We start from the raw sequence: 26,517 nt of genomic DNA on the forward strand, positions 1-26,517 counted from the left end.
TATGGTGTCTATATGAGCCATGGAAAGTAGGGCATGATCTGAGTTGTTTAATGGAGAAATTCTTCTTAGAGGGAACAGTGCAGAGTTGGTTACTAATCTAAGAAGTATATTAAGCATCCATCAGTGTTCCCTCTTACTTTCATCCCATAATTATTACCTGTAGCATTTCCTCAGTTTCCTATTTCAGGCTTCGTGCTTCTGCTTAAACCTAAATTTTCTGTTTCTCTTAATTACTATCTTGGATTAATTCTTACTTAAGTAATTCACAAGGAAAACAGATTGTCACAAAGTTTACATGTAAACAAAAAAGAAACAAAATAAAAAATAGACTACTATAGGCAAGTGAGTTTATGTATTAAACCTGCAATTCCCTTTAACTACTTTTCCCATTCCATATCCAAGAACCAGTTATTCAAGCACACACTGATGAAAAAGTGTTTTCATAGTCTTGTATACTTGTTGTGTATGTTGGGGGTGGTTATGGCTAGTGAATTTTTATCCTCATGTGTTCAATGGTCAAATAATTTGAGGTTGGATAGTTTCATTGTATTTTCTGTAGCAACGCACAGCTATTTATTCAAGTCTACTTTGCCCACTACGTGTGAACAGCACCATCACCTAGTTAAGAACTTCTCAGTGCCATTCATATGGGTGAAAAGAATGGAGGACGTTATCTAATGGCTTATAAATCATTCATCAACAGGGCCTTCCTGGTGGCAGCGCCGTTTAGATCCCCGGCCACCGGCGAGGGTCCCACATGGCGTGCAGACCTCTCCTGCCGTGCCCACTGCTCCCCTCAGCAGTGTACTTGGGTCCTTCTGCCTGTTCTGCTCCCTGCTCTGGCTCTGGTGAATTCTCTCATCCTCCTGTGCTTCTGACTGTACCCAGTGCTTGTATAAACAAACAAACAAACAAACAAATAAATCTTTAAGAAAAATCATTCATCAACAGCAGTAATTCTTGTAGGACTTAAGTAACAATGACTGTAATTCAGGGTATTTTCTGAGAAATTAAAAATTATGTGAGATGAATGGTATTGAGTTAACAATGAACTCTTGGCAAATTGACTTGCAGCTCTCTAAATGCCCTAGTAAATGAGATAAACAGGACACTGAGTAAATGATGATGATTTCATTGTGAGAGATAATATAAACCAAATGAAGAGTTTATAACTTAAGAATTCTGATTCCTCTCTCTTTATCCTTCTCCTCTTCTTCCACATTGTCCTCTTCCAGAAAGTATATTGTAGCCATTGCTCTACCCTCTTTTATATTGAAAACTTATTTGGAAGTGTTACTGAATTCTAGTGCATAGAAAAGATTAGATTGCATCAGTGGGTATTTGTTAAAAGGGAGCTCAATAGTAGTCCTTTGTGTATATATATCAAATATTCTTAATTCACTCAATTGTAAATAGTGCTGCAATAGGAGTGCATATATCCTTTAGAATAGTGTTTTGCAATTGCATTAAGATAGATATCTAGGAGGACTATTGCCAGGTTATATAGTAGATATATTTTTAATATTTTGAGAAACCTCCATTCCATTTTTCACAGTGACTGGACCAATCTACATTCCCACCAACAGTTTATAAGGGTTCCTTTTTTTCAATGTCCTCACCAACACTTGTTTTTAGTCTTTTTGATATGGGCTATTCTCACAAGTATGACATGACACTGGCTTCAGTGATGCCCTTTGGGATTCAACTCAGCAAGAGAAACAAAAGCAAGAACAAACAAATGGGGCTTCATCAAACCATAAAGGTATTCAGAATAATCAGGCAATCATGTTAATGAATGAGAACAGTTACCTTTTTGGAAAAAGACTCTAGAAATAATTGTCCGACACAGTGGGCATGGAGTGTTTGCAGGATTGTCTTTGGCTAGAGTCCGTAAGCAGGGCTCACAGAAGATATGGTGGCAAGGATAACACATGTAGGGGTTGAAATAAACATCTAGGCAGACTGCACAGATATAGCTTTCCTTTTCCTCTGCATATTCATTGTCATCATCTGTACTCATCTCAGTATTCAAACTCTGCAAAACATAAGCAAGAACAATTTTTTCTTAGTCAATGAGACTCGATTCCTTAAGAATGAGAGACTGATTTTATTTTATTAAAAAGAATGAAAATGTTTATTAGAAATATAATATAGAAATTCTACTTTACAAAATAAGAAGAAACTGAAAACATATATGAAACACCCAGAAGTCTTAATTTATTCGTTTCAGTATTTTTATTTAATGCTAAATATACCTAAATACATTAAATATACCTATATTTAACAAGCACCAGTTAGGTGTTAGATGTATACAGTTCCAGGATTACACATTTCACATGTATCCCATTGCCAACACAGCATAAGTGGATAGTAACAAGGTTATGGAGCCCTATATGGACATTGACACATGATGAAAAGGAGGGCAAGAATATATCATATTTCATGCTCCTACAATACAAGGGAATACTCTCTTTTCTAAACTTTATGAACCTCAAGGCCAAGAAAAGGTCAAAATCGAAAGTATGTTACGAGGTAGACAAGTCAAAGACACTGCACTGAGATCAGTCTTGCAGATGGAAAATATAATAATCACCCTCCACCCCCAATGGAATAATTAAGAAGGAAGCTACTTAAAAGGTTTTTAGGAAAGAGGCAGATCAGAGGTTAGCAGCATAAGATCTGGTAGCCCAATTCCTATTAACCTCACATCTGTCTCATACAGGAGGCTGTTAGGATTAAATAAAGTAAAACCACTTAAAGCATTTAACACAGTGCTTAGCACATGATAAATATCAGTTTAGGCCATCTTCCTCCCTGCTCCTGCCATCCTGTTCTGCCTATCCTATTTTCCAGGTCCTCTAGTTTTTGCTGGAGCCTAAGAAACATTTCCTTAAACTAAGTCTAGACTCAGTCCACTGAATCACAATGGGAACCTACACAGTTTAATCTTTTCTCTTTTCCTCACATTGATGTTTGTGAAAAAATGGAAATCAATGATTAATTACTTGAGTGGACCTTTGACTGCAGGCAATTTTTATGTTACATGAAATGTAAAAGTGTAAGTGAAGCATACAGAAATTAAGAATGCAGAAAAACCTTTCTATTGTATAAACTAATATTTAATTTTTTTTAAAGATTTTTTTTATAGAGGCATGTTTTATTTATTTGTTTGTTTGTTTGTTTGTTTATACATGCACTGGGTACAGTTAGAAGCTCGGGAGGGTGAGAATTCACCAGAGACAGAGTGGGGAACAGAACACGCAGAATGACAAAGTACACTGCTGAGGGGAGCAGCGTGCGGAAGGAGAGGTCTGCGCACCATGTGGGACCCTCCTCCGGTGGCCGGGGAGCAGCCAGGGATGGAACCGGCGGCGCCGCGGGCAGCTTCGCAACCCAGCGCTCAACCGCTGCGCCACCAGGGAGGCCCTAAACTAATATTTAATTTATCTAGATGACTTTGCTTCTCTTCTGCCAGCTTTTCTGCTACTTGTTGGTAATTTTCTTTTATTTGAGTATTTAGCATATTTATTTTTAATTGAGTTGTCTGACTTTCTTATAGACTTGTAGGCAATTTTGCTTAGTTTAATTATTTGTGGTTACTGGTTAGATATGTTGCAAATATTTTTTCCTTTCTTTGGTATGTCTCTTCATTCTTTTCATGGTATTCTATGATGGAATGAAGTTCTTAATTTTATTTTATTTAAAGATTTATTTATTTATTTATACAAGCACTGGGTACAGTCAGAAGTGCGGAAGGGTGAGAGAATTCACCAGAGCCAGAGCAGGGAACAGAACAGGCAGACTGACGAAATACACTGCTAAGGGGAGCAGCGGGCATGGCAGGAGAGGTCTGTTGCACCATGTGGGACCCTCCCCAGTGGCCGGGGATCGAACCAGCACTGCAGAGGCTGTGGGCAGCTTCATAGCCCAGCGCTCCACTGCTGCGCCACCAGGGGAGGCCCGAAGTTCTTAATTTTAAAGAAAAATTTTCCTTTACAATAACAATCTTATTTTAGAATTTTTATCTTATTTTAGAACTCTTATCCTTTCCCATGGTCATCAAGATAGTATTATTTAGCATTTCATAATAGATTTTAAATATATGATATGCATTAGGTGTTAATTTTATTTTTATATTTATGTAGTTATTAACTAGTACAGTTCATTTATTGCAAGAACTTTCCTCCTCTCTCTGAAATGCCATTTTGCTATTTACTTAGAGACCACATAAGCATGGGTTGGTTTTTAAGGCTTCTATTAGCTTACTGTCTATTCCTATGCCATTATCGCAGTCTCTTATTGTAGCTTTATAATAAGCCTCAATATCTGATAAAATCTTTTCATCTTTTTGTGATTCTTCAAGAGTATCTGGACTATTCTTGTCCTAGTCTAGGACCATATTAAATTTGGAATATCCTTGTCAAGTTCTTTTTAAAAAGTTGGAATTTTTATTGGAACTGCATGAGCCTACAGATAAATTTAGGAAGAGTGAGAAATCTTTGCTTAAGTTTTGAAATATATAAACCTGATTTAGCCATTCATTGATTAAAAATTTTCAAAAATTATCTTGGTAGTTTACATATTTAAGCCACTATTTTATCTCCAAGTTACTACTTCACTACCTTTCTCAACTAGTTCAATCTTAATAATATAAGATTGACTATATAAGATACATAATAATATAAGGTTGAGCATAAATAATACAGCTCTAGTATCTCTCATACAAAAGTAAACATGTAAAAAAAAAAAAAAACCAGACCTCTCCAGCTCATGCTGCATTCCTTTATTCTCTTAATCAGCGAAGTTTCACAAGAGACTTGATCCTGTTACATGTGATTTCTTTTTCCTCACTGCCTGTATATTTCCTCATTGCGTGTACATTTCCTCATTGCCTGAGTATATTTCTACTCAGTCTAACTTGACTTTCTCTAAATACTTGCTGAAAATGCTCGGTAAGTCACTATCAATCAATTCTAGCATGCTTTCTTGAATAATCTTCCCAAGTCTCTCAGCAGCATTTCCTAAGTAACCATGACTTCTTTCTTGCCACCAACTTAATGTCTTCTTATATTTAGATAAGAAAGGATGAAATGCTGGGAATTTGAGAGACTTATGTGTTACAAAACAAGTCAGAATGATAAAAACAAATACTGGACATTTACATGGTAGACAGTAAGATAACATGAAACTTTAAAAAACCAGTGGACATCAATAAATGTAGTGAGGGCTCTGAGGTTAAGAGGGTTGGGGAGGAAAAGGACATGGGATATAAAGAATGGTGGCTGGGGAAAAAAATCTTGGTTCTAACACACTTAGTTAACGCACACACACACACACAGACACCCTACCTAATATACCCATGGGTTCAGCATATTATTACTTCTAAATAATTGAAGCATAGATTAAAGGTATACATTAAAAAGTAAAGATTAAATAAATTAATTGAATTTACATAGATAGTAAATGGTAGCTCTAGAATATGAACGCAGGTAACAAAAACCAAAATAGTCATTCCTAGATATATCATAACATCAGTAGACCTGTCAGCATTATATTTATAGTTCTATGAGATGATAAATACAATTAAAATAATTAAACAAGATCTATAAGACCCTGGAGTGGCCTCTAAAGCACCAAGGAAAGGGTAAGGACCTTCTGGGGGAAGTGGTTGGTAATAGGATTTTTATTAGTTTAAATCATATGAAATTGCTGATATCTGACATTTTAGTCCCACAGTAATGATGTTATTATGCAGTTCAATTTAATACTTTATGCTTTTATTAATGGATTAACAGAAGGAGATAAAGAATAGAGAAAAGCAACAAATTTGCAGTCTCAAATTTGCAGTGATATGGGGTAAGGTTTTAGTTCTATTTTTAATCTTGTAATTATTTTAAAGCTGGTGGTTCATAGTGGGTCACTTAATACAAATATTCAACTTATCAAAACATCTCATTAATAGGAAATTATGGATATATTAAAAATTATTACATCTTAATTGTGTTTTACATCAATCACTTTGCTAGGCATAAATACAGTTATAGAGTTATGTCTCTGAATGTTTCAAAAACATCTATTTTCCCTAGCTTATGTTCTTGCTTTACTAAAAATCTGAAATAATACCCTAAGATTTAAAATGTAAGTTAGTATTTGATAACTACAAAGACGCAAACCACAGGAAAAACAGAATTAGTGGGGCCTCAACTGAAGTCTGGAGCCATACAATGAAAAAGCTTGAGTGTGAATTTCCCAATATTTGCTTCTGTAACCTACCATCATATTCGTGTCTCTGTGTCACCAATGCTAGCTTAGAGTATCTTATCCCAGTTACGTTTTGCAATTGGTTAGTATTTAGTTTGATCTGCAATGATCATAACTTAAGGACAGAAAGAATGTTTCCTATCCTCAAGAGTCAGGCTAATATTTAGCAGTGTTCAGATTAAAGTATATGTTATATCTACTTCTTGATATTTTTAAATTAAAATGTTATTAAAGCCCATTGAAATTCATTTGCTCACTTACAATTGTTTACTAAGCCCATTTCTTATTCTTGCTGTTCCACAGCCAGACCACATATCCAGGCTTCCTGTCAATTAGGTATGGCAAGAAGTGACTGACTGATCTGACTGAATTCTTTGTAAAATAGGGTGAGTCAAGGCTTAGCCCCATGATAAACGTCTCACTGGTGATAGATCCTACCTGCTTTTACCATCCAGATTGATGCAAATGAGTTACGATAGAAGATGATAGAAATATGAACCTGGATCCCTGGATTATTACTGAGAAAAGAACTGTGTGCTGAGTAGAAATTTACATGAGTACAATTACATAAAATCACTCTGATATGATGTTTGTCAGTGATGGGAGCTAGTGTTCCCAATAGATAAGTTGTCAACTCAGAGTATTATGCTGTCCAAACAAAATCTAAAATATGAGGCACTTGTTTGCAGAGAGTGAGGAAACTAACTGGTAATCAGAAACTGAAAGATGGAGAATCAGATTATGCAGTGACTAAACATTTGGTAAAACTGTCATCTGAAATAATATGAAGGGCAGACTATGTGCTTATGAGTATATTGCTCTGGGGGAAGTGGTTGGTAATAGGATTTTTATTAGTTTAAATCATATGAAATTGCTGATATCTGACATTTTAGTCTCACAGTAATGATGATATTATACAGTTCAATCTAATACTTTATGCTTTTATTAATGGATTAACAGAAGGAGATAAAGAATAGAGAAAAGCAACAAATTTGCAGTCTCAAATATTAAGAAAATCCAAAGTCATAAAGACTTTAAAAGATGAAGGTCCATTAAGACTCATCTCTTACAACAAAACTTTGTTTTCGGTTTTTGGTTTATTACCTAACCTTTGTTTCAGAAAGTCTAATTTGAGAGGGAAAGGCACAGCACAGTGATATGGGGTAAAAAATTCGTGAAAATTGTAGTTAAGGGAAGAACTTTGATGCAGTTAGAGGTACACAAAATTGACTAGAACTAGATAAGTATCTGAATTTCTCTGAGCTTCAGGATCTGTGGTTTGGTATATTACATTCATTTGGGGGAAATTCTCAGTCATTATTGTTTCAAATATTCTGTTCCTTTCTTTCTTTGGTATCCTCATTATATGTAATGTTATACAAGTTTCCTTCTTACATATAGATGACATGATCTTTCTGTTTTCTTCTTATCTGCAGTAAGCATATCTCCCTTTCAAAAATGTCTTTACTGCTATACTTGTTACTCTTTTTCTTTTCACTCAAAAATATTTAAATTCATATTTTTATAGTTTCTATAGTACTTTTAGAAAAATTATCTTGTATTTAAAAATTAGAACCTATACTTTCTCAAAATTCCTGATTTTCTATTGAATCTGCATTTCCACTGTGATATCATAATCAGCATAACACTTTTTCAAAATAGCTATTTTTAGGTTCATAAACATCAATGAAAGGAGAATAACAGAATTCAGAAATTCTAGCATTCATAGGATTGAGAGAAGGCTCAGAAGGGTTAGATCCAGACTTGATACAAAATTATTACAAAATTTTGCATTTGAGTCTAGGAAAGGATTTATCACTTACCATTATATGGAGTGGGTAATTATTTTGCATGTGTAAGAGAGAAAAATATTTTTGGCTAAGAGTATCATATATATAGATTATATCTTTGTAAATTATATTGCTATATCCAATTATTTGTTTAGATTCCCTCTTTTAAGAAAACATACTTTGCTGTTTCATCTTCCTCAGGTTGGTCATGTGACTTATTCTGGCCAATAGAATATAAGTGGAAATAATACGTGCCATCTTAAGCATAAGCATTATAGGTTAGCACTTACTTCTTTCTTGGTTCCTTTTCCTCTGTTATGAAAATTGTATTTCCCAGAACAATCTGATGAAAATACAAGTATCAAGGAAAGTAGGATTTGAAAACTATATATTTTTTCTCATGTGGTATACAAAAAAAATCGGTCTCCAAATGTAGATTAAATTATAGTTTGCTTCAATAAGTTGTACTTTCTGCTATTTAGCATACTTGCCTTTTCTCTTTTTAACTATTCCACATAACTTTACACTTGCTATTTCCTTTGCCTCAAATATTTTCCCTTATCTTTATAAACAGCTGTCACTTTTCTCATTCCATTAGGTCTCACCTAAAATATTACTTCGTCCTTCTCAGAAGACATTATCTAAATGAAAGCAGATATCCTTACCATTCTCTATAGCCCACATGCAACTCTTTCAAAACAATGGGCAAATCACGTGATATTTTTGAGCTTCATCCTTCCTGTATTTAAATAACAGATTTTCCCCTAATCTACTTCTTTGTATACCCATTGTTATCATACCATCATATGTAAAATGTGAAAAGGTTTGGTGACCTAAAATCATTATATCAGTATAGCATGTTATTAAGGATTTTGATAGCAGGCCACACACATACACATACACCATTTAATTTTTTGTCTATCCATTCTAAGGACAAGAACACCCTAACCCAGGTTTGTTTGTTCTTTATTTCCTTTAGTTTCACTCCGTAAATTCTTGTTCCCCACAATCAAAACAGCATGAGCTTCCATTATTAAAGGATAGTATATTTAGAACAGAGACAATATGAGGCCAACAGTTTGGTACAGGCTTTATCTCCATGTACTCAATAGTTTGATAATTTAATTTTTAGTGGGAATATCATACCCCAATAATTTATTAATATATAAAATTAAATTTTCATGTGATTTCTAGAACGTACTATAAAAGTCAACTACACCTACTTCCTGATTTGCATAATGGTAAGGTTCCTAAAATGTAATAGATAATCAAAATGATTAACTCCAAAAAATATTCTTGTGGGAAATAAAGAAAAAGCAGGAGCTGTGTGAAAGGAGTTTCAGGCTTGTAACTTTCTGCCATTTCAAACTAATATGAATGTCAGGACATGCCCAGAAAACAGGATAGAGTAAGCTATGTCAGGAAAATGTACCCTTAAGGATATACAGAGAACAACTGAATATCTCATACACCTTGCATCAACTTCAACTTATCACCTGGGTATATCTGATTTCCCATGCACTTGCATTTTTAAAGCTGAGTGGCTTAAAACCCTTTAGCAGAGTCTGGGGAGGGTGGGTGAGACAACAAACAGCAGTGGCAGAATACAAAGTTACTGCTGGAGTTCAGGCAATGCTGCTGCCACTGGTAGGGCTGGAGTGAAGAAATGGGTGAAGGATCTGAATTACTTAGGGTACAGGTCTCTAGAACTACTGCAGGGAAGGACCCCCACCCCCAAGCTAGAGGCCATGTTCAGACACTGAATCCCTGTGAATTCTCACAGAGTAGTACAGCGGGCTGAGATCCTCTTCCAGTTCCAGGAGAAGCAAGGAAGTTTGTACCAAGTCTCAGTCTTTGCCAGCCAGAAAAACTGCGCTACCACCCACCCAGGAAGGTACCTTATCTGCTGCAGCATGGAACTCAGGGGCAATTCCAATACTTTAGTGACAAAGTTTTTAGAATCCTACACAGAAGTGGGGAAAACACAGCATCCCCTCCCAAAGCTGGAAGCTGTGATTGGACTTTAAAATTTTTGTGAATTTTCACAGACTACTGTGGCAAGTGGAGGTCCCTCCCCGTCCCCCTAGAAGAAGCAGGGAAGTTTATCTCCCATACAACAAGACTTAGCATATGCGAGCTATAAAATATGCCCGGTATCTCTGCCTAGCAGGTTGTCTGGCTGTGGTATGGAATAACTGGGGAAATTTCAAAGCTTTGGGGAAACACATCACTAGGACCCCATGAGCTCCTTTTTCAGAGGAATGGAAAAGCCACATTTTCTGCCAAGTTTGAGCAACACTAAAACTCAGCAATTTCAGCAGCACTGGACATAAAGGCTTACTGTCCTCCCCTTGCTCCATGTAGACCCAGGGAAGTCAATACTTGGAGCTAGTTGTCACTGGCTGCAGATATCTGTGGCTAGGCCTGGAACAGCACAATTTTTGTGCTCAAATTGAGCACAAATTGAGAACAGAATCAGAAAGAGACAGAATATGGCATGGGATTTGGGGTCGGGCTGCCTCTACCTCTCCTTCCCCACTCCAACCAAGACAATGCATGAATGACCCATCTCACCAACACAATTGTGGTCCTAAAAAACAAAACAGAACTCCAACACTAGAATCACAGCACCACCTACCGATAAAACAGTAAATGCCCTGTGCAGAATAAATGAGAAGCATAAATCTTCAGAATGCACTCTTAATGACAGAGACATGGGAAGTCTAATGGACAGTAAATTTAAAATAATTATTATGAAGACAAACGAGATTTAGCATATAAACTGAACAAAGAATGAAACAGCAATTAAAAAGCAAACAGAGCAGCAGAAGTTGTTCAAGCAGACTGAAGTCATATAAAAACATTCTAAAATAGAAATGCTGCAAATAAACCACCTCAATGAATTAAATGAAAAATTCCATGGAAAGTATAATAAGTAGGCCCAGTTTTGTAAAAGGGAGAATCAGTGAAATTGAAGATAAAATTCCTGTAATAACTCAGTTGGAAGAGGAAAGAGCAAGAAGAATTAGGAAGAATGAAGAAACTCTATGAGATCATCAGACCTCCACTATAAGAGAGGTTACTGGGTAACGCAGAAGAAAAAGAAACTCAGAACTTAAAGAAAAAAATAGCTGAGAATTTCGCACACCTTAGGACAGAACTATTAGGAAAGCCGATAGAACACCCAAATTTCTAAGTGCAAAAAGACCCACACCAAAACACATTACTGTTGTTATTAAAAGCCAAGGATAAAAAAATATAATACTAATGACAGCCATAGGAGGAAGGTGAATATAACACACTAAGGCTTCCCGGCAAAGGATAGATTATTTGTCACTAAAAATCAAGCTGTATTTAAGGTGAGAAGCTGAAAATAGAAGAACCCAGTGAAAAATTCACACATTAACTATCTATCTTCCTAGTTTTTTTCCAATGTATGAACATGTCTTTCATTTTTTTTAAACAAAATGAATGATTACCCTCTCTCAACATGTTCTCCCTGAAGGAGATACACATGTACAGATCTCTTCTATTAAAAGCCAATGGAAAATAACTTCTTGTATGATACATTTACATCTATCTACAATCACGTCTCTCCTTCCTTTCAGAATAAAGTTCCTAGAAAGAAAAGATTATTTCTGTCTGTTCTTTTCCACTATTCACAATTAAAAATAAATCTGCTGTAGCCAAAAGTCATCCATGACCCAATTGCCACATCCAGTAGACTATTTTTAGTAATCATTGTATTTGACAGTTCTGTGGTATTTAACATTGTCGGCAAGGTTCTTCTCTTAAAATTGTCCTTTTCAAGAATGCTACTTGAATGGAGTTTCTTTTAATTTCTAAGCCAGTTTCATACTTCTGGCCTTTCTTCCTTTAGCCACCTATTTAAATGCTGGCATTCTGTAGTTCCATATTTTCTTTTCTAACAGTACATGTACTCCTTGAGCAATTTTACCTTTAGTTCCAATGTTTTTGCCATTACTTGTTATGCTGATTACTCAATAATCTCTATTTTTTTAACCCAGATCACTCTGCTAAACCCTAAAAGAATCCATTAATCTATGGATATCTTTTAGTTTAGTAGATACCCTTTCTCTGTGGATTTTTAACTCAGGCATAGAAAAGCATGCCATATTCAGAGATAAGTTAACTTTTCCCTTAAATCTGCACCTTATTCAAAATCTTAGTGACTTACCACATGTGAATCATTATTTGTTCAAGAAAGAAATTTAGCAATTGTTTACATTTTTTTTTTTACTTTTTACATCTCACTATCAATAAGTTCATATACACTCCACTTGCTTATTCTAGTTTTACATCTTTTTTTCTTATCATTATTACTGCCTCAGTTCATTCTTCATTATTTCTTGTCTGAACTTAAGAGTTTCCTCTTTCAAGATCTCTGCAGTTCATGCTCTACACTGCTACCTGATAGCTCTTTTTGAATAGAATATGGAATACATTTCTGCTTGTGTCTCTCAGAAGGGAGGAAATTTTCATGCTCTTTTTTCAGTCCAGAGAAACCTCCATCCAACCTCAGATAAAGGACTTAAAAATCAGGCAAATTAGTTTACAGGTAACTGACCAAACCATGATTACTAACTAGTGGAGGAGGTCACTATGTTAAAAATTCAGCATCTTTTTTGTGTTTCTTCACATGACACACTGAAGGGCAGAAATATGACCCTTTTCTGCTAAAAGCCCAGCTGGTTGGCTGATGGCAAGTTTGAATTTGGAGCTTTATTTTCTAAATATAGAGTAACAAACAGTAACAAATGAAACAATACAATACAGTAACTTATAAAAGCAAAGAAAACTGTGCAGACACTATAGGTTGGATAATCAACACTTTTCTAAGCAACTCCTCTTTTTTAACAAGCATTCTCTGTTGTAAACCCAGAAATACTGAGGCTTTCTAATGTCTCTAGTTAGCTCAACTTTAGCCAATGAGATATGAGGAAATGTATGCTAAAAGTGTCTGGAAAGTTTTGCGTTTCCAATTTGAAAGGGGAAGAAATAGTTAACATCCCTTTTCCTTTCTTCAACATGATGATATTTTGATCTTTGTCATTTTGCTACATGAGGCAATATGCATGAGAACAGAAGGAAAGTGGAGACAGTCAGAGCCTTCATTCTTGATTACAGAAAGTATCTCTAGACTTTCTACATGAAAAAGTAATACCAACTCAAGTTCTTATCAGTCATGTTTCTGTTATTTACAACTAAAATCACAATAAACCATCTCTACCCCACTCTGGATCTTCCATATATAACAATCTCAGAGGCAGTACAAGTGAATCCTTTCATATCTTCTCTTGATTTACACAAAATATAAAAGCATATGTATACATAAGTGCATGATGACTTTTTTTTTTTACTTACCAGCATATCATGAGTATCTCTGTAAGCTAGTAGATGTTGATCCCTCTATTTAAAAACCTAGATAACATATTTTGTAGAAATAGGATGATCTCATATCTGCTTTCTCTATTTCAGATTTAATTTCTTTTCTTTCTTTCTTGTCTTCCCTCTTCTTGATCTTGCAGTCTCCCCAGTCTCATTTCTTAGTGTTCTAACTTATTTCATCTTTGAGGCCTGATCACTCTTTTACTATTCTACATTTTGCAAAATGTTTACCTCCTCCATTATACACCCACTATCCCTTTTTATATCTTTCACAATATCTATATTGACTGTCTAAATATGCCCCTCTTTATTATAAGACCACTGTGAATACAGACTTTTTTTTCTTGATTATTTAATATTTTCTTAAATCTTAATTAATGGGCTTGGCAGGAAGAAAAGAAGTTGGAATTAAGGAGAGAAGTAGAAAGGAGATTTGAGGCAAGGGGACAAGATGGAGAAATAATAGAGGAGGTACCTATCACTCTAAACGAATGCCAGTTTTTACAATAAGGAGTAGGAATATTTCATGGGGAGCTAAGATGGGTTAGTTGCTATTAGCCAGGAATGGGTAAACTGCCTGTTGTTGAAAATACTATTCCATTAGAATGCAGTCATGTTTGTATGTACTTGTGTACTGCATATGGTTGTTTTGGGCTGGGCAATGGCAGAACTATGTAGGCGTGATAGAGACTGAATGGTTAGAAAAATCATTCTGCTAGCTTGAGAAATCTCACCATTTTCTGAAAGTAATATAATACTGCTAATTTCCAACACAATCAACAAATATTTATGACTAACTTAAACATGATTTCAGGTGGTTGACTTAGCCAGAAGAAATTTATTTCTCACAGATCTGGGGGTGACAAGATCAGGATGCCAGTATGTTTGGATTCTGTTAAGAACTCTCTTCCTGACTTGCAGACAGTTACCTTCTGGCTATGTGCTCACATGACCTTTCCTCTGTATGTACAGAGAGGTGTCTGTCTTATCAGGCCAACAATCCTATCAGATTAGGTAGGACTTTACCTTAGACCTCAGTTAATTAATTACCTCTTAAAAACAACCCTATGTCCAAGTATAATCACATTGTGGACAAGGACACAATCAACATTTGAATTGGGAGGGGGCACAATTCAGTACATAGTCAGAGTACATATTTACTGGGGATGCTGTGGTGAACAGATTAAACAAGTAAAACCTATGAACTAATCCTTTAAAAAGAGAAGAAAAAAGATATTTTAAAGACTATGAGTGGTAAGTGGCAGAGAAAAGTAGTAATTAGGTCATGCACCAAGGTTCAAGGGCCCTAATCAGAGTGGTTGCCCTGGGAATTCAAAACATCTGGAAAGCAAAACCAGCAGGAGCTAATTTTCATTTGATTGGAGTAGGCTACATTGACATTACTATCAATCACTTTATTTTTTTCCCCAAAAGCCTTAAAATATCATATGCCTTGAATTCAGTTTTATTTTAATTGTATTCCCCTATTTTTTTTTTTAAAGATTTAAAAAAAGATCTTAGTTTCTAACTACTAGACAAGTGAGAAGTCCCATTGGGATATCACTGAAAGAGAACACTTCTATAACAAAAGTCATTTTTCTGCCTCCAGTGACAGTCCTTACCCCTGACAGTCAGTTTCAGAACCACTAAATCTAGATACTCCTAAGCCACCGCATGTCACATATTACTTTAGAGATAAGGAGATCTTGTAGTCATCTTTCTTCTCATTTAATAAACTTCCCAGGCATCTTTTCCAGCCTTTTCCCTTTATTTTCTTTGTTTCTTTGTAGCAAAAAAAATTTATATAGTAACCATTGTGTGTTTTGTTTTGTATTCTGATTACCATGACTCTTCATCACCATTCAGACAGGAGCACATATTTTACTGTCTCAAGGAATAAATGACAAAGCAATAAGCAGATAATATAAACATTAAATCATTAAAGTTTGGGCTGTAGATTTTCAAAATCTACATAAATGATAGATTTGGAAGACCTCTTTCCTGCTCTTCTTAGCCCTCTTTCCTTATACTTAACACATAGTAGATGAAAATTCTTTGGGTTTGGGGAAAGGCTGTAGTGGACTTCTAAGAGAGCACAACATATTTTACCTCAGCGTAAAACCCCTGGGAGAATGATGGACAGGACAGAAAAAATCTCATCAGGTTAGGGGTTTTGACAGCAGAGAAGCCTATAACCATCAGTCCCCAGAATATAATCTTAGGAGAAAGTAACATCTCAGAATTCTCTCATGCTTGGCATGGTAAAAGAGAAGCAGAGGACTACACTGATTTGGCACTGAATAGACAGTAAAGATCTTTCCGTCAGTACAAGTAAAAAAGTAGCCAGGTAAAACTGATCAGGAGGTATCAACCAGGCCAAATATCTACCCCATCTGCCAATATGCTGATATCTGGCAGGCCCTAGGAGCTTAGAACACAGACCTAAGGAGAAAGGAGGGGAGAAGGTCCTATACTGATTAAGTCTTGGATTATAGCCTTCAATAGAATGAGGGTAAAAAAACAGAAACTAAACTCAATCACTCATTCAATAAATATCCATCATATGCTTTTAATGTTCAAATAACTTCAATTAAAAATAATGATTATAGTTCCTAAAAATCTAACTTTATGGACTATGATTTATTCCTAGAAAAAAGTCTTCCCTCTTGTGGTTTTTCATTATATCATTTAATCTCTTCATATAACTTGAATAGGCCTACCTCTAAATCTTCTTCTATTGCATTTTTCATATATCTGCTACAAAATACATGTTATATCATGGAAAATTTAGATATTAAGGTTATCAAAAAATAGCAGTGATTAAGAAACAGCAGATGGAAGTTACTGTAAATATACAGACATATATGTCCAGAATTCTTTTCATTCCTGATTCTTAAGGAAATGTAAATTTTCATAAATGTCATTGTTGTGTCATAAAAATCTATATTTCTAGCCTCAAATATGACTTCAGATTTACATAAGTACACATTCCAAATCTGACAGCTTTGGATTTCTAACATATGCTAGCTTCCATATTAGTCATAAAAATATATTTTAACCATTGAGTTTTTCCTCTGAGACACAAGACATGGCTACTCACTGTTATTACTATTATTCAACATGGTACTGGAAGTCCTAGCTAGAGCTATTGGGGAAGAGGAAAGAATAAAAAAATCCAAATTAGAAAAGAAGAAGAAAAAGTATCACTATTTGCAGACAACCTAATATATAGAAAACCCTAAATAATCCTCTAAAAAGAGTATTAGAAACAATCAGCAGACTATAACCTCAATATATAAAAATCTGTTGCATTCCTATGTGCAAACAAAAACTAAAACAGAAGGAAATCAAGAATGCAAACTCATTTACAATTGTGTCAAAAAGAATTAAGTATCTGGAAATTGAATTAACAAAGGAAGGGAAACTGAATTAACCTGTACAACAAAAATTGTAAGACATTGTTAAAAGAAATGAAAGAAGAAATAAGGACATGGAAAGATATTCTATACTCATGACCTGAAAGAATTAACATTGTTAAAAAGGCCATCTTACCCAATACAATCTACAGATTCACTGCAATCCCTATCAAAATTCCAATACCTTTATTCTAGGAAATAGCGTGTGCAGTACACTGACATTTATATGGAACCACAGAAGACCTGGAATAGCCCAAGCAACTATTTTTTTTAAGATTTATTTTTATTTATGTTTCTGTGTCCTTTGGGTAAATACCTAGGAGTGGAATTGCTGGATCATATGGAAGCTCTATGTTTAGTAGGTCCAGAAATCTCCACACAGCTTTCCACAGTGGTTGGACCAGTTTGCACTCCCACCAACAGTGCAGAAGAGTTCCTTTTTCTCCACACCCTCGCCAGCATTTGTTGTTGCTAGTTTTTTTAATATGTGCCATTCTCACTGGTGTAAGATGGTATCTCATGGTAGTTTTGATTTGCATTTCCCTGATGGCAAGTGATGTTAAACATTTTTTCATATGCCTGTTGGCCATTTGCATTTCCTCTTCAGAGAAGTTTCTTTTTAGCTCTTCTGCCCATTTTTTGACTGGATTCTTTTCTTTGTTGTTGTTGAGTCTCATCAGCTCTTTGCAGATTTTTGTGATCAGTCCTTTATCATTAGTGTTGGGTGCAAAAATGTTCTCCCAGTTGGTGGGGTTTCTCTTTGTTTTGTTATTGTCTCTTTTGCTGTGCAGAAGCTCTTTAATTTGATGTAGTCCCAGCTGTTGATCTTTGCCTTCACTATCACTGCTTTGGGTGATGTGTCTGTAAAGATGTCTTTGATGTGCAAATCACGTAGTGTTTCGCCTATATTTCCTTCTATATATTTTATGGTTTCAGGTCTTATGTCTAGTTCTTTAATCCATTTTGAGTTGATTTGCATACAAGGACTAGGGTGTAGGCCAGAGGTGCAGGGGGTGAGAAGATTCACCACAGGCAGAGTGGGGAGCAGAACAGGTAGATCTACTGAAATACACTGCTGAAGGGAGCAGCGGGCAAGACAGGAGAGGTCTGCTGCATCATGTGGGTCAGCTCCTTGGCTGGGGATAGAACTCATACTGCAGTGGCTGGTGATAACTTCATAGCGTTAAGACTTTAACCCCTGCACCACCAGGGAGGCCCTGGCCCAAGAAATTATGACCAAAAGCAAAAAAAAAAAAAAAACCCCAAAACCAAAAGACTTTATAGTACAAAGCAAAAGTAACCACAAAAGTATATTGGAATAAAAATAGTCACACAGACCAATGGAACAGAACTAGGAGCCTAGAAAAAAAAAAAAAAACAAAACATTTACTTATATGAACAGTTAATTTATGACAGAGAAACCAAGACAATAAAATGGAGAAAAGGAAAGTATCTTCAACAAATTTACTGGGAAAATTGAACAACCACATGTGAAAGAGTGAAATTAGGCTACTGTCTGATACCATACACAATAAATTAACTCAAAATGAATTAGATGTAGAATCTGAAATTCTAAAACACGTGAAAGAAAACAAGCAAAACACTGTGTGCCACTAGCCTCACTGTTGTCTTTGAGGGACATGATTCCAATGGCAAGGGAAACAAAAGCAAAAATAAACAAATGGGGAATACATCAAATTAAGAAGCTTCTGCATAGCAAACTAAAACATTATTAAAAGAAAATGATTCCCGGGCCTCCCCGGTGGCGCAGTGGTTGAGAGCTGGGCTGCGAGGCTGCCCGCAGCCTCTGTAGTGTCTGTTCGATCCCCGGCCACCAGGCGAGGGTCCCACATGGTGTGCAGACCTCTCCTGCTGCCTGCTGCTCCCTTCAGCAGTGTGTTTCGTTGGTCAGCCTGTTCTGTTCCCTGCTCTGGCTCTGGTGAATTCTCTCACCCTCCCATGCTTCTGACTGTACCCAGTGCTTGTATAAATAAATAAAAAATCTTAAAAAAAAAGAATATAGATCTCCTTATTTAAAAAAAAAAAAAAGAAAATGAGTCCCTGGAGAAATTATTTGCACACCATACATCCAACAAGGGGCTAGTATACAAAGTCTACAAAGACCTTACACAACTCAAAAACAACAAAATAACCCAATCAAAAAAAAATGGAAGAATATCTAAATAGACACTTCTTCATAGAGGACATACAGATGGCTGAAAGACACATTAAAAAATATCATCACTTATCACCAGGGAATGTAATCAGAACAATATCTGTGAGAATGGCCCATATCAAACAAACAAACAAACAACAAAAACAAGTGTTTCCAAGGATGTGGAGAAAAAGGAACCCTTATGTACTGTTGGTGGGAATGTAGACTAGTCCAGCTTCAATGTAGAACAAATAGTATGGAGATGTAGCAAATAGTAAAAACAGATTTACCATATGATCCTGCAAGCCTCATCTACTAGATTTCTATCTGAAAACACAAAAACACTAATTAGAAGAGAAATACACACTCCTTGTTCACTGCAGAACTATTTCCAATAGCCAAACTGTAGAACCATCTTAACTGCTCAGTGAAGATGAGTGAATAAAGAAGATATGGTATATATACACACAATGGAATTCCACTGAGAAGTCTATTGAAAAGATGAACTCTTGTCTTTCCCAACATGGGTAGAGAAAGAGGGGATTATGCTAAAGGAAAAATGTCTGAAGGAGAAAGACAAATACAGAATTTTTTCATCTATATATGGAATATAAAAATATCAAAATAAAGAAATAGTTTAAAAAATGCCCAAGTCATTGAAATCGGACTACAGCACTGAGGTTACCACAAGGGGAGGATGCAGATGGAAGAAAAGGAAGGATGGGGCCCAATGGACCATGGCAGAAGATTATTGAGGCTTTAGTGGTGGCTGTGGTATCATAACATACATATATAGAAGTGTGACCCTATATACCTACATTCCAAAACATGTAATGTTGCAACCCAATGGTCCCTCAATAAATATAATTTAAATATATTTGTATATATATATATATATACAAATACACATATATTTAAATAAACAACTGGAAGTCTTTTTGTGAAGAGTAATAAAGCAAAGTGCAATAAAATGAGATATGCATGTAAATTAAAATGCTTGATAAAATGTTCAGAAACTAATATATATGTTGAAGAAATAAGTGGGCGTCAAAGCTCTAGGCAATATGTACAGCAGCGAGCTAAAAAGGTCTGTTCTAAGGAACATGATATAGAAGTGAGGTACTCTGGACAAAGAGTCAGTAGAAGGAAACCAGCAATCCAAATATGCACTAACTGTGGGCATGAGGTCTGAATGAGCACTTCCCAAGACGCTTGGAAAACATAATGAAAAATAACATTATGATAAATTTTGCATTAGTCAAAGCTATATTACCATAGCAAAGTCAAACACAAAACTGGCCCTAGGGGCTTTCTACTACAATTTAGGGCATTAGGTTCATAGGGAACAACTCCCACTAAAGATAACTCACAGTCAAAACTTACACAATATACAGTAAAACAAACCTCCAATTAAAATGTATTAAGTAATTGTATGAATGAAAATTCACTTTTGAATGACTATGTATAATTGAGAAATATAAAAGAAACTTTAAAGTAAGTATGTTTAATGAGATTTTAAAAGAGGCTTATAATCAATCAGATAAGAACAGGATATTAATGCAAATTATAATAAAAACAAAGACAAAATTTTTAAAAAGAATCCAAATAAAGACTGTAAATATGAAAAAGACTAATGAAGAATTAGTAAATTAGAAAACATACAGATCATTTAATATTTAGGATTCTCAGCTTACCTTAGATAAAGTCTTCCTTGAGTCCTTTCAAGCATGGAATAGGGCTATAAGGAATTTTAGAAACCATCTAGTACAGAACTAAAATCAAGGCATCTCTAAAAGTCTTTCAAGTAAGACTCTATACATTTCTCTAATAATTAACTGTATTCTACTCTTCTAAAAACCTTTTCCATTGGCCATTACTTTCATATTCCTGGATACAACTTCTCTTTCTCTGATGTCTCACGTTAAAAAAAAAAAAAATTCCCTTAGTTTTTTGCATTGTTCCAACTACCATCTTCCCTCCCTCCCCTTCTTGGCACAAACTTCTCAAAAGGATTTTTTCTACTTGCTCACTAAATTTTTTCACTTCTGCAAAGTTTCTTCAATCCATTTCCAGCTGTCACTAGACCCAATAGATACTTTTCATCTTGCTTGACTTTCATGGCTGCATTTGACAATGTTGTCTTGAAATATAGGTCACTTCTCTTGATTTTATGACATAATGTTCTTTCTTTTTTTTGTTCATTCATCAAGTGAATATTTATCTTTACTTGCATAAAGTTAGAGCTTTATGTTTATAAGGAGTTTTATAGAGCTCCATAATGTTTAGCTCTAGAGTGCCTTCTTGTTTCTTCTCAAGCTGTATAATTTCCCTAGGCAATAACCCTATAGTTTCTGATAATACCTTTATACAAATATTAGAGCTCAAACCCTTTATCTCTCTTTAGAGCTCTAAAACTATATGTTTAAGTATCTACTTAGTATTTCCATTGTGTAATCCTAAAGACACTTCAATTCATTATGTAACAAACTGAACTCACAGTCTTCTCTCCATAACTAAGGCACTTCTAATTTTCTTCAGCTTACTGAATTGATCTTGTTCCTCAAGCTAGAAATAGAGCTTGATATTTCTTCCCAATTTGTCAGTAAATCCTGTTTATTCTAGTACTCAAATTTCTCTTGAATCCATTCCTGTATTTTCTATCTTAACTACTACTCTCTCTTTGCCTGGATTGCTTCAATGAATTACTAATAGATCATTACATTCTTTTCACATCTATCAACTTTTGTACAGATTGCCAAAATAATTTTTTCAAACTGCCCTCTCTTATCATGCTACTCCATGGTTTAAAAATTACAGTTCCGTCCTATTGGTCTTAGACTAAAGAACCAATATTTATACTATTGTCCCTTCTACCCCATCCAATCTCACCAACTTCACGTCTACCACCTGCACTATTGCCCTCTGAGTTATTTTTTTCACTTCCTTAAATATACTATCCTCCTTTATCATAAAATCTTGGAGCATGTGGTTGGTTTATTTGGAATGTTGATTTCTCATAACTTAACATAGTTAACTCCTACTCACTGATTAGTCCTTGGCGAAAAAAGACACTTTCAGGAACATATTCTCTGTCTCCTTAACCTGAAATAGGTCCCCTACTTAGATGCTCTCATAACAAGATGTACTTCTTCAGAGAATTTATTACAGTTTGGATTTGACATACTTGTTACAGGGTTTACTTAATGTATGCCATTCCCACTAGACTTTAAGTCTGTGCCTAATATAGTCCTTGCCATGCAGTAGCCACTCAATACTTGAATGGAATAACGAATGTATTTAATAAATTACTGATGTTTGCAAATAATTTAGTTTTTCAATTCTTATACTGAAGCTATTATATTATCCCTATACTCTAAAACTATTTGCATTCTAATTTTCTTTCTTGACTGGGGGTAAAAGGAAGAAGGGTTATAGGTGGGGAGTTAGAAGTTATGTATAAACCTAGAGATGATCCTGAGTATGTGTGTGAAATCTTCATTTGTGTCACAATGAGAAATAAAACAGCAACAAAAGAATACCCTGAGAAGAACAAATTGCCAACTAATACCTATTTTTTAAAAACAAAAAAACCTCTAAGAAGAACAGGAAAAATCTTGAGACACATTACCTTTCTGTAGGCTAGTCAGCAACATGTTACTAAGGGAAGTCACATTTATTCACTCTATTGTATCCAGTGTGTGCTGTCCTAGTTTTTAAACCTCCATTCTGGGAATAAGCAAGTCTTTTTGATAAGTAACTATTACAGGCAGAAAGTAGAACGATCCAGTTCTCCAAAATAGTGCTTCAAGTTTAGGGGGGTATTATGTTCCTTGCACTGATAGTTACACAACAAACTATTAGGCACTTGCTTTATCCCAATATCATGGACATCAGTAAAAATTTAGTTCATATACACATGTACTTCAGCCTTTCAAACACTATGCTATCTAGACTATTCTAAATCAAAATTTAAAATATTGTCTTATCTGCATGTATTATTGTATGTTATGACCTATATGTTTGTTTTTCTTCCTCCCACATTTATATCTTGAAATTCTAACTCTCAATTTGATGGCATTCAAAGGTGTGGTCTTTCGGAGTTGTTTGAAATGTAAGAGTGGCGTCTTCATAATTGGGATTAGTGCTCCTATAAAGGAGACCCTAGAGGGCTCCCTTGCCTCTTACAACATAAGGATACATGACACATATGAACTAGGAGGTAGGTCCTTACCACACAATAAATCTACCGGTTTCCAGAAATGTAAGAAATAAATATTTGTTTAATACACTTGTATGTTGCATTTTTGTTAGAGCAATCTGAGTTGATTAAGACATTGAAGCTTCCAGTTAAATGGCTTATATTATGAGTACATGGTTCTGATTAAAAAGGCAATAAATGCAGGAAACATACAAAGAAAATAAAACCCCAAATCACACTTTATTTTGATAACCAAGATAACCATTGTTAATATTTTATGCTATTTGAATTTTGTTTTTGATGTGTGTATGCATGTCTTATAAAAATATCAGAAGGGATCATGCTCAGCGAAATAAGCCAAAAAGAAAAAGAAAAATACCGGATGGTCTCACTCATAGCAGGAATCTAGAAAACTTAAATAAGGGACCAGGAAAATGAATATAAGAAAGTGAAAATCAAAATCAACAAAAAACTATGAACCAGAGACACTTTTTGGGGGGTGGGGGGCGGGAGGGGAAGGATTGGGGTCAGAATGGGGCGTTTGCAATTGTATGGGGGAATATAAAAATAAAATTTATTTTATAAAATAAAAAAAAGAATATGAAATGATAAAAATAAAACATTTTGGACATTTAAAAAAAATCAGTAAGATCACAGTATATTTTCCCACTGTAAACATTTTATAAACCTCTATATTTTACCCTTCATGAAAGATGCCAAATATTATATAGAAGTGGTAACAAGAGTGATTATGCCCCAATGAGACCTTGGGCAATGTCTGCAACATTCCTTATTGTTAGGACTAGATGCCTGGGGGTGTAAGAGGACTACTAAGTCCCTGTGCAACTACTGCATTAGTATGTTGAGGCCAGGAATGCTGCTGACATCCTATAATGCATAGGCAGCTTCCATTACAAAATCTTCCAGTACAAAATGTCAACAGTGATAAGGTTAAGAAACTCTGTTTTAGATTCAATGCTATTCCAATCAAAATTTCAATGTCATTCTTCAAAGAAATAGAACAATTATTGATGAAATTCATATGGAATCACAAAAAACCCCAAATAGCCAAAGCTCTCCTGAAAAAAAAAGAAGGGAATGGAGGCATCAGACTCCCAGACTTCAAACTATACTACAAAGCCATAATCATCAAAACTGCATGGTATTGGAACAAGAACAGACATACAGACCAATGGAATCGAATAGAAAATCCAGAAATAAACCCACAGATTTATGGTCAACTAATCTTTGACAAAGGAGCAAAGAATATGCATTGGAGCAAAGAAAGTTTGTTCAATAAATGGTGCTGGGAAAACTGGGTCGCTACATGCAAAAGAATGAAGCTTGACCACCACCTCACACCATACACAAAAATCAACTCAAAATGGATTAAAGAACTAGACATAAGACCTGAAACCATAAAATATATAGAAGGAAATATAGGCGAAACACTACGTGATTTGCACATCAAAGACATCTTTACAGACACATCACCCAAAGCAGTGATAGTGAAGGCAAAGATAAACAGCTGGGACTACATCAAATTAAAGAGCTTTTGCACAGCAAAAGAGACAATAACAAAAACAAAGAGAAACCCCACCAACTGGGAGAACATTTTTGCACCCAACACTAATGATAAAGGACTGATCACAAAAATCTGCAAAGAGCTGATGAGACTCAACAACAACAAAGAAAAGAATCCAGTCAAAAAATGGGCAGAAGAGCTTAAAAGAAACTTCTCTGAAGAGGAAATGCAAATGGCCAACAGGCATATGAAAAAATGTTCAACATCACTTGTCATCAGGGAAATGCAAATCAAAACTACCATGAGATACCATCTTACACCAGTGAGAATGGCACATATTAAAAAAACTAGCAACAACAAATGTTGGCGAGGGTGTGGAGAAAAAGGAACTCTTCTGCACTGTTGGTGGGAGTGCAAACTGGTCCAACCACTGTGGAAAGCTGTGTGGAGATTTCTGGACCTACTAAACATAGAGCTTCCATATGATCCAGCAATTCCACTCCTAGGTATTTACCCAAAGGACACAGAAACATCAATTCCAAAGAACACCTGCACCCCTATGTTTATAGCAGCACTGTTTACAATAGCTAAGCTTTGGAAACAACCCAAATGCCCAAAAATAGATGACTGGATCAAGAAGATGTGGTACATATATACCATGGAATATTACTCAGCATTCAAAAAAGATAAACACATGCAATTTGCTGCAACATGGATGGCGCTGGAAGGGATCATGCTCAGCGAAATAAGCCAAAAAGAAAAAGAAAAATACCGGATGGTCTCACTCATAGCAGGAATCTAGAAAACTTAAATAAGGGACCAGGAAAATGAATAACTATAAGAAAGTGAAAATCAAAATCAACAAAAAACTATGAACCAGAGACACTTTTAGGGGGGCAGGGGCGGGAGGGGAGGGATTGGGGTCAGAATGGGGGGGCTGCAATTGTATGGGGAATATAACAATAAAATTTATAAAAAAAAAAATAAATAAATAACTGGCAAATGTTTGAAAAAGCACAAAAAAAAAAAAAAAAGAAACTCTGTTTTAGTGCACAGTATATTTTAAATGCTGTAATCAATGGAAGATATGATCAAATCTCAGACTTCAATGTCATTAATTTCAGAAGTTATTAAATCCCCATATACTTTTTTTTTCTGTAGGGTTACATAAAGTACCTTTTAACATTCTAAAAATTCTTTGTGATTTATTCCCATTGGCTAATTTTTAAAAAACAAGGGAAAATCCTGGCACATACTCCCTAAATATAAATTTGTTGAATGTAATTCTTAGCTCAGCATTATATTACTATTGTAGCATTTTGAATCTCTTCTTCCCTGAATTTATCACAATGTAATATTTAATTTATTTATATGTCTCCACAAAATTTTAACACCCACAACAGCAAGGATCATGTATGTCACTTTCCACTACTATGTTATGTTTCTTAGCACAAGACCTTGCACCCAGTAAACACTTAAATGTTTATTAAATTAATGAATAGCAGCAGAACTAGTACAATGGAGTAATTAATTTTTATACTTTGGTCACAAACAAAATATAAATTGAAAGTGATATGTATTAATTGCAATTAACATCAAAACAACATACATGTTTTATCAAATGTTCAACATTAAAAGAATTCAGCATAGTTAAAATGGTGGCAAACACCAATAACATGTATTCATACACATTACACTTCATGATTTTTTTAATGAGTGATTTAATCTGGTTCATATGCAGTAGAAGTTTTTTTGTTTAGTTT

General features: G+C 35.1%; 1 protein-coding gene across 2 annotated transcripts in view; it reads right to left on the minus strand.

Annotated features, from left to right (window-relative positions):
- Positions 1–26,517, minus strand: part of RNF180 (ring finger protein 180) — a gene marked incomplete at both ends in the record, with an annotated part of 85,113 nt that overhangs the window by 16,174 nt on the left and 42,422 nt on the right. Inside the window, 2 exons of one of the 2 annotated variants that reach the window (XM_084233411.1) lie at positions 1,810–2,035; positions 25,234–25,269. In XM_084233411.1, the coding sequence (XP_084089537.1) occupies positions 1,810–2,035; positions 25,234–25,269 (262 nt within the window). The remainder of the gene's footprint in view (positions 1–1,809; positions 2,036–25,233; positions 25,270–26,517) is intronic. The other variant, XM_084233412.1, reaches the window with a different exon arrangement.

Source organism: Talpa europaea (assembly GCF_964194135.1).
Source record: "Talpa europaea genome assembly, chromosome: 5".
Classification (NCBI taxonomy): Eukaryota; Metazoa; Chordata; class Mammalia; order Eulipotyphla; family Talpidae; genus Talpa; species Talpa europaea.